This window comes from Strongylocentrotus purpuratus, unplaced genomic scaffold (assembly GCF_000002235.5).
Source record: "Strongylocentrotus purpuratus isolate Spur 01 unplaced genomic scaffold, Spur_5.0 spur5_scaffold_19, whole genome shotgun sequence".
NCBI lineage: Eukaryota > Metazoa > Echinodermata > Echinoidea > Camarodonta > Strongylocentrotidae > Strongylocentrotus > Strongylocentrotus purpuratus.
The window spans coordinates 3,689,384-3,699,624 of record NW_022145604.1 but is presented as its reverse complement, the minus strand read 5'-3'; the positions used below and the strand labels follow the sequence as shown (position 1 = coordinate 3,699,624).

Sequence of the window (10,241 nt, the reverse complement as noted above, 5' to 3'; positions counted from 1 at the left end):
TCTGAATATATTAAGAAAATGTATGCATATGTCCGAAGTCTCTGTAATGCTAGTTTACTGCCAGTCAAGACATGGTATTTTTGTAATGCAGTACATGTATATATTGCACATTTGTTCTTGATAGAATATTGTAATTTGCTTTGAATATATGTTGTTGTCACTGATTAGGCTTGTGCCATTCTTGGTACAGCCAAACCTGTCTTGGTAGACTTCTCTCTTCATAGGCCACCTGTTTGCAGTGGCCACTTGTTCTGTTTCCCTTGGATGACCTTAATAGACAGGTTTTTACTCTTAATAGACAGGTTTTTACCCTTATTTACAATCAAATTCTTATGATGGCTCTTGCTGCCTATTGAACAGATTGGGGTAAAATCATCTCTACCGGGTATATTTGACAACCTTATTTTCTGGTAAAGTGAAACAACCCTAAATTTTGAACTTCCACAAATAATTTAAAAAAAGCTCCTGCAATGGCGTTTTCAACACAGAGATATTTTCAGATCAATCCAGACTGGTAGCATTTCAGTGATAATTTGTCAAAAGTTTCATGAACATAGCCCATGATATGCTTAATGCATACTGTTTGAATTGATTTCCAAGGTAGTCACTGTCAGGAACAGCAATTGAGTGATTTCTGTGTAAAATCATGATATCATGTGTTCAAAACATGTACCGTTGTCATTTATGTTTTTAGTGTGTGCTAGAGGAGTTTACTGTTATTTGTTTGACATTGATAATTGGTCTTGAAAATTGGGATTTCCAAAGTAGTAATTTCTGTGTAAAATTGTGATAGCATGTACATGTGTTCAAAACATGAACCTTTGTCATTAATGTTTTTATTGTGTGCTAGCGGAGTGTACTGTTATTTGTTGGACATTGTTAATTGATCCTAAAGATATGGATGTAAAATGAAGTAATTTTGTAAAACATTGAAAATCAATCAACGAATAGCCTTAAATAATCAGTATTAGTTGGTCAATACATATTTTTGAAGATGTGCCAAGTGCTTTGTCTTGCCATGCATGTTATCTTTGTGCTTTTTGTGTGTGACTTTTCTTGTGGACTTATTGTGTAAGATCATAATACATGTACATGGGAAAAAGATGTAAAGGTAATTATGAGTTATGGTTCTGACAGATCTTAAATTCTCAAGGTATATATCAAATACAAGTTACACTGAATGTTTAAAAACTTCATATAAATAAAATGATGGATGACCAAGATTCAAACCACTCCTCTTCAACAACTCTCTGTCTCTTCCCCCTCTTTCTCTATCTCAGTTAAGATGATCCCTTAGTTTTAAGTAATTCCATAATGATAAAGGTGTGTACATGAAGAATATTTTTCTTCTTTGACTTATCCCATATGATCATTAATTGTTTGTAACAGAAAATTAAATGGAACATATTAGTTTTTATGTAAAATTGTGTCCATGTCTCATATTCATTGAGGTCTCTCTTGGGTGTTCAGAAGAGCAAAGAAATCTGTTTAAGGGGATGAATCATTATTCAAACAAATTGAAAAAAACAAGCAGACAAAGAAACAAACATGTACATTTCATTGTTTAATAGAAAACACATAGAATCTTTCTGAAAAACTGAGATTTTCTCTTGAATTTTGTATTTTTTATGTTTTCTTAGGAGATATTACTGCCCTTAACTCTTTATGCGCCACTTAAAAAACCCCCCTGTGCCACATTCTTTTAGGGTCACACATTTCGAGGGAATCTTTATTGACTCTGCTGAATCAAGAGGCTATAACTCTTCACTGGATGATCATGATGAAAAATATTGTGCAGCAAAGTTGTAGACCGGAAAACGTGCTTTTCGATGAACCGTCATTTGTTATATTTTGAATTATCATTTTTATAATAATCATAATTATATAATGTTTAATTTTTCTTATTTACGGCAGTTTTTTATCCCTCTAGAATTTCTTATTTAGCAATGATAAGACATCTTCAAATCGAATCTATTAGAAAGGTGGACTTCTTACCTTTCTTTACATACCTTGCTCAAGTATTCTAACAATTCAGAAGGTTAGTATTTAGGTTGTTGAAGAAAAGAAGTTCAATAGGGAGAGACTTGAAAGTACCCCGCTCAGCCACCCTTGACAATGGGCTAATCTGCCCATTGAAATCCCTATTACCCCAGGTTATTGTCAATGTCCGGTTTAGCGGGGCATGAAAAGGGACGTCGTGGGGATGTTTTTCTTTGTTGTGCCATGATAAGTCAATAAGAAATAAGAGAATGTTATTGATTTTGCCCACTGGTATGAGCATGTAAAAATGGTATAGGCATAATATATTATATGTGATATACATGACATAATCAGCATCTTATTGAAATGTCTCATTATGAATGTTCACCGCATCTGTTCTCTCACCTTCTTTACCCCTCAATAAAATTGATTTCAAGTACATTTATCACAGCCATAGATATACAAAGAAAGAATGAATCAATCTTAAAATATAAACTATATTGCATTGTTTTCCATTTACTTTATTGTGAGAGAGCTTATTATCAGAAATGATTGACGAGTGGAGTATGCAATGAATAAAATATGGAGAACGGACGTGAGAGACATTATGAGAGAGAAATAGTGATATGAAATGAAAGGACTTTACTGTGAATAAAGATTATAAGAGAAAGAGATAAAGATGACGGCAAGACAGGATACATATTGATACGAAAATAACAATAATAATGAGATAGAGATGACGGAAAGAAAGAGAGTAAACACTGATAGCATAAGAATGAATAAAGATAATAAGAGAAAGATATAGAGATGACGGCAAGACATAGGGTACATATAGATAGGAAAATGATAATAATAATAAGATAGAGATGACGGAAAGAAAGAGAGTAAACACTGATAGCATAAGAATGAATAAAGATAATAAGAGAAAGATATAGAGATGACGGCAAGACATAGGGTACATATAGATAGGAAAATGATAATAATAAAAAGATAGAGATGACGGAAAGAAAGAGAGTAAACACTGATAGCACAAGAATGAATAAAGATAATAAGAGAAATATATAGAGATGACGGCAAGACATAGGATACATATTGATAGGAAAATAATAATAATAATAAGATAGAGATGACGGCAAGAAAGAGAGTAAACACTGATAGCATAAGAATGAATAAAGATAATAAGAGAAAGATATACAGATGACGGCAAGACATAGGGTACATATAGATAGGAAAATGATAATAATAATAAGATAGAGATGACGGCAAGAAAGAGAGTAAACACTGATAGCATAAGAATGAATAAAGATAATAAAAGAAAGATATAAAGATGACGGCAAGACAGGATACATCTTTCTTTCATTAGTTTTATTCATTCTTATTCTATCACTGTCTACTCTCTTTCTTGCTGTCATCTCTAGCTCTTTCATTAATTTTTATTCATTCTTATTCTATCAGTCTACTCTCTTTCTTGCTGTCATCTCTATCTCTTTCTTTCATTATTTTTATTCATTCTTATTCTATCACTGTCTACTCTCTTTCTTGCTGTCATCTCTATCTCCTTCTTTCATTTTTTTTATTCATTCTTATTCTATCAGTCTACTCTCTTTCTTGCTGTCATCTCTAGCTCTTTCATTAATTTTTATTCATTCTTATTCTATCAGTCTACTCTCAGGGAACACTTTTATCACTAGAGTCTTCGTCACTGCTCGATTCGTCGGAATCAGAGTCCATGCTCCATGCTTCCATAGTAACAAGATCTCGAGCCTCCTCTACACTAAACACACGTTGACGTTTTCCAGCAGGTGCCATCGTAACATCAGTAAAAAAAATCCAAAGAAAACCGCTAAATACACGGTAATTTCGAATGTAACACTATGAAGAAAAACAGTTTACCGGAAAGTGTGCGATGTATACAATGTAAACAATAGTAAACGCAACGCGTGGCTACACACTGCGAGCGGTATTATGAATGTCTAATTGACTCGTATACATCTGTGCAAAAATGCGAAGTTGGCACGCCTACGTCCGTGCAAATCGGCGAACAAAGCAAACAAAGAGTTAACAAAAGTTGGACTGATATTCTCAAAGTCTGTTTAACTTTTAACCTTCAAATACATACATGTACATATCCACAAAACAAATAAATTTCAAAAGATCCATGATTTAATACAGTTATGGAAATAGTTTGCATGTACATGTTTAAAACATATCAAATGCAATATGCATACATTGTGTAAATAATCAAAATGAAATATAATTAGAAGAAAGTCGTTAAAAAAAAAATATGATGTATCTACTGTACAGTGAATTTATATTTTCCACTTTATATTATTCATAAGATGCCTGATCAAAACGTTCCAGCAAGGCATGTACAAAGGTGCTTGAGACGGTGAAAAAAATACACGGGGGCTCGGGGCGAATTAGCCCCCGAATTGCCCAAAAGAGCCCCCGAAAGTCATTAAAGAGCCCCCCCCCCAAAAAAAAAAATTGGCATAGAGTTCCCTGGCTTGAGATGACAGTGGACAATTCCCTTTTTTTCATTTACATGTAACAAATCTTTTCCAGCTCACAGAGTTTGGACACAGATTTTTGACCAAATGTGTATTTTGATTTTTGACAATCAAGCAATATACTTATTAGCAATGATAGACAGGTAAAGAACAAATGACACGAAACCAGAAATCCCTCAAACTCGCCTTTTCCCCCAATGATCTATGTGATATACATTCCTGTACTGTACATTTTTGTCCTCTTTTCATATATTTGTATTTGTAAGCGCTATGGTACCTTATGATTCATAACATCTGTTGGAACTGCTTTTTCAAAACAATTACCGGAAACATTACTAAAAAGATGATAATGATGATAATTATATTACAATGAGTACAGTAAATGTATATATTTTTAATATTGTAAATTTTAAGAAAAAAAATCCATGTAATTATCTGTACAATGTCATCGCGATGCCAGGCTGCTACTGTACACATCTAGGGTCTACCGTCATGATAATGGTCCTGCCATAATTAAACATACTGTGGAAATTTCTGAATATGAGTAAAACGGTTCCTATAAAATAATGGAACACTACTTTTTGTGCAATGATCATACAAAATACTGCTCTAGCACGTCAAACACAATGGGTTTCTCAATAGTAATTTGTAGACAATTCTAGAAAAGGCCTTCGGATATGATGGTACTGCAAGCATACAAATACCCCCCCAAAAAAGCATGTACATCTACAAGAGATACCAACAATGTAATTCTAACATTTGTACTGTATTTCAAAATAGCCTACACCCCCCCCCCCCCCATGTATCGTTCACAATAATCACAAGGTTGCACTAACATCCAGAGAAAAGCAAATTTCTTCAACTATGTCAATTAATACTTTAATAATATAAAAATAAACAATTCTAGAATCTTAATTCAGGTGTGCATGAAAATCCCTTTTCTCTAGCCATATCAGGACTAATACATGTACCCCCTAATATTATACCTGTAAACTACCCCCATGACTAAAATCTTGTTTGTTCGATTTTGTAATCAAACATGATTTCAGATCGGAATATAAAAAACATAACAGGGTATTAGAGAGAATACAGATAATACCTTTAAAAAAACTTGGGTAAAACAAAATAAAGTAATTAATTTATCTTTGCACAACGGGTGTAATGTTCTCAGTGAATAACCTTGCAGTGCTGCAAGAAAGAACATCCTGCAAAGGAATATCAATACCAACGTCATTAAATGTGGACGTGGCTCCTTGGCTGTTATAGAGGTAGAGATCAAACTGAGGATGGAGTTGAACAGGTACCATCACCCCCATCTCATGCACCCCACACCAGACAGCGCACAGGTAGAGCTCATTCTGGTAGACCGTTGCCAGGCAGAACTTCATGAGGCTTGGGAGGTATCCACCGTTCTCCCACTTGCCTTCGTCTGGGAGGTACTTCTCCACCTGTATGCATGGGACTTCAGTGCTGGACTGGGCCGAGGAACCACCAATCACCCATATCTCATTGCCGTGAGTCACGCACGCGGACCGAAGCCGAGGGGTAGTCATCGCGGGTAAGGTCGCTGTCCACAGATCGGTTACGGTATTGTAGCTCATAGTCCTGCTACCGGAGAAAACATAGATGCTATCACGGTACACCGCACTGGTAAAATCTATCACATCGCGAGGCATAGGGGTCATGAACTTCCACTCGTCTGCAGAGGGATCATAGCATTCCACACTGTTAAGGATTTCCCAGTCGTTAAGTCCTCCCAAAATATAGATATTACCGTTGACTACCTGGAGTTGGAAGTCGGTGCGTCCTTGCAAACGCTGGGCGACTGCTATCCATTTCTTTCGTATGTGGTTGTAATGGAACATGCTCTTGTCTTGATAGTCATTGGTGATAGCATAGACCTCATTGTCCACTACTGTCACCAAGGCTCCAAACGTTCTACAGATTGGTGGCAATTCTAGGAAATAGCACTTCCTGGTGGGCAAATGAACACAGAATATTGTATTTTGGCGTCCATGTCTGCCAGCCATTAAAATAAGCTCTTGTGCACTCATACCCAACCTTGAACAAGGTTCAGATGCTTTCTGTAAAGAAGACGGGGAAGCCAAACCATGTGACCCGCTACCAAAGCCTTGATTAGAGTCTGCTGTAGTGGGTCCCACTTCCGAAGCCAAAGGCATTAAACCTTCTTTCCTAGCCCTTGCAACTTGTGTCCTATCAAGAGACTCCATGTTAACATGTTTAAGGATCTCCTGAGCTGTACAGACCTTGCTAGTAGGATCTTTCTCATACCACTGGAACATAGCTTCAAAGACATCTCCTTCAGAACTGACATTCAGCATACGACTGCTTGCAATGCTCTGAACAACGTTGCCAGGTGCATTCAGAAACTCTTCCTGCTTACTCACAAGGATAAAGTTGTAATTAATGTACTCCCAGGATGTTTCCAACAAACTTGTGCAGGAGTATACGGTGGCAAGGCAGTACATTCCGATACAGTTAGCGATGCTGAGAGATTTCTCCAAGTACTCTGCACAGAAGTGGATGAGTGGGACCACCTGCAGCAAATTTGAAGTAATGAAGACATCTTGGACGTTCTGGTCGTCCAGGATGATGTTTCCTGTGTAGAGGAAGTCTAGGAGTAGCCTCAGCGAAGATGACTCAACGTCCTGGAGAGCCACTGTCTCCTGATGGCTTTCGGACATCCCCCCAGTAAACATGGCCTTGAAGTAAGGACTGCATGCTGCCAGCACGCTCCTATGGCAAGGGAATAGGTCGGCATTGACCTGCAAAGAGACATCTGTCAGAAGACCTTCCGACCGAAGCGAGTGCAGTTGGGTCAGTACGACAGAGCCATGATTAGAATCAGAGTACCTAGTCATCACCTGGGGGAAAAGAAACAAGGGGAAGAAAATTAATTCATTTTTCAAGCTAAATTTGACTGGGGAACTAATTGTTTTCAACTTAGGAATTCATAGACATGCATAAGCTCAATTGATCAAGATGAAACAGACAAGAAATTTGTTTAAAGACTTATAAATTAGATTAAAAAACAAGGGTTAAGTCAGTTTGTTTCTGATATTCATCTTCTCAAACTTCTCTCTTCATTCTGTTACTGGCAACTTGAACTGCTCTTCAATCACAGATCTACATTGCCTCTAGTTTTTTTCTTCTGAAATTATTATAACTGCCATTTAATGATGACAGTTTAATAGCAAGGAGTGAACAAAAAAAGTCATCAACATCATCGATCACCATGCATAGACAGCATCGACTTCAACGTTATTTAATTATCATCACATAATTCACATCATCCTCAATTTTAATCACTTTATTGAATCATTCATTCATCATCGTCCAACATGAACATTATAATTCATCATTGTCATTGACATTGTGACATTTATTATCAATCGAGTGAGTGAGAGTGAGAGTGAGACAGTCACAGTGCAGTGACCAGCATCATTGTGACATTTTCTTCTTCTTCCAGGAATCCAAGGAAATTCTACTTCAACTACTAGTCTACGGCCCCAGATTGCGATTGCACACTGTGTGTCGTCATGAATCAATAACCAACAAGGAAATAAGAATTGTTTGTTGAATTCCAAGGAAATGCACGATATGTGATGTGATGTGATGTGCTGTGCAAGTAATACTCTCAGTCTCTCAGTCAGACTCAATTCTCGACTACAGCTACCATGACTACACGCGGCGCGCGACGGAGCCCCACGTAGCTTCACCGCAGCCGGGGCCCGCCTGGCGGCAATCCTGGGCCGGTGAGGCTAGCTCGGGTGCTTACTTGCTCCACAAACGCGACGCGACACATTCTTTCTTCACATTTGATACATTGAAAAAACAAGAGCAGAAAACAAACTATTTTGTCCATACATGTTTAATATATATTATACTTACGTTTAATAGCCGATCTGGGTTCGTTTTAATGTTACTGACTGCTTGATTATCAGCCGAAATCAATCCACCTCACTTGCGAGTCTCATCATTTTGATCTTGTATGAAAACAAACACAAGGACGTTGACCTTTGACCTCTAAGCTATTTACTGACGAAACGCAACTCATCCATTAACTTTGTTAGACGTGACAGAGTACAAATATCTTGTAAAAATGGCAAATCTTAGACCTGAAACTAAGAAGAGGATCATGGATGTGGTCAACGTGGGCAAACTCACATTCCAGTTTGGATTCATTCCATTTATTTTGTATTTGGGTGAGTATTCTATAACATAACCATGTGGACCTTCGGTCCCTCACGTTCATTATCATGTCGTTGAATGTACAACCGAGGATGAAAATTGAAAGAGAGAAATGTGAAAGGGGGAGCAATTACGAAAATTCTTTCTAAATTTAAATCGAATAAATGAGAAACATGAACAGCAAAATTACCACAAATCCATTTACCTATCCATACAATGCTCTTCAGTTCAATAATTAACGACCAGAATTTGGGTGGAACTGGCATTTTTATCAGAAAGAAAAAGAAAAAAATGTCAAGAATCGAAATGACACAACTTATTTTGTTAACTGCATTTTTGTGTGTTTGTGGGGGGGGGGGGGGGGGGGGGTAGTACAATGAAAATCATGATTCTATTTTTAGGCGAGTTTGCATGTGAATTTAAAATTTGGAATAAATTTGCGTTAAATATTTATCTTACACTTCCAATTTGCCTCTTATTTCAATTTGCAGGATTCAAGAAAGGAGGAGAACCAGGCATGCCAGAGCCAGGTCTGCTCAGTCTACTGTGGGCGTAACCATGACGATATGTGAACATGAACTGGTGAAAAGACATTACCTGGCCGCCATGGCTTGTCACCATAGACATAGTGGATATAACTGGAGAAGGACATTGACTGATTGGCAACCGATTGGACTTAGAGGCATTCTTCGCATTGCCGATCAAATGGAAGTGAAGAAATTATGCTATCAACAGTATCGTCACCACCATTTTAACAGCTGGCTAGCAGGAGTTGTCAAAAGATGAAACACTGTCACGGTTTTCATGGTCTGGACCGTATTTGGACCTAACCAGCATGTCTGCAATGCGTCTACAAAAGTATTCATCCAGTCTAGCTTTAAAATGTTGAAACATCATCCATTAGAGTGGACACACGCATAACATGATTTTAATTTTCCAGATTTCTCACAGATCCAGTGTGTTTGATCCCCCCCACCATTTCTTTGTAACAAGTTCAAATCACTCCTTTCATAATTTTTAAAGGAATTATTTGTTCAAAATCTTCTGTACTTTTGGTACATTTCAAATTACAGAAGTACCATAAATTAGAGCTTACACCAGATGTTGCTTTATAAACTTTTAGACATCTACCTTTCATAAACTATGATTTTACACACAGTATACACTGTTAATACTATTTCATCATGCTTTGTTTGCACATTACATGTATTTCTTAATATTTGTGTGCTAAACATGTAGAGCAGATGTATTTGTTTGGATCCAGTATTCCATTGGTTTGTGAGAACTTGAGTTTAATAGAAATTGTATGAAAGTCAGAAGACATCAATATTGTCATGAAAATATAAAAACTATCAAAATATAAAACATTAAGAAATGTGCATCTTTGTACTTCATTTGATTTGTGGAACTAGTGAGTGATTGTATTGATCGAGATATGGTAAGCACGAGTGAAAGATAAAAAGAAAGGGAGGGAAAACTGATGAAAGAGAGACAAAGTGAGAAACAGTTGAAGAAAGTGAGCAGGATAGAATGCCTTCA

General features: G+C 36.8%; 1 protein-coding gene across 1 annotated transcript; it reads right to left on the bottom strand.

Annotated features, from left to right (window-relative positions):
• Nucleotides 1-4,469: 4,469 nt before the first annotated feature.
• LOC590725 (kelch repeat and BTB domain-containing protein 8) lies at nt 4,470-8,508 on the bottom strand. The gene is made up of 2 exons (XM_790320.5): nt 8,403-8,508; nt 4,470-7,375 (listed from the first exon to the last, which is right to left on the bottom strand). The coding sequence occupies exon 2, from the start codon at nt 7,370-7,372 to the stop codon at nt 5,630-5,632; it is 1,743 nt and encodes a 580-aa protein (XP_795413.2). The 5' UTR covers nt 7,373-7,375; nt 8,403-8,508; the 3' UTR covers nt 4,470-5,629.
• Between the last annotated feature and the right edge of the window lie 1,733 nt (nt 8,509-10,241).

Coding starts and splice junctions, on each gene's coding strand:
- LOC590725 (XM_790320.5), bottom strand. CDS start 7,372: ATGACTAGGTACTCTGATTCTAATCATGGCTCTGTCGTACTGACCCAA.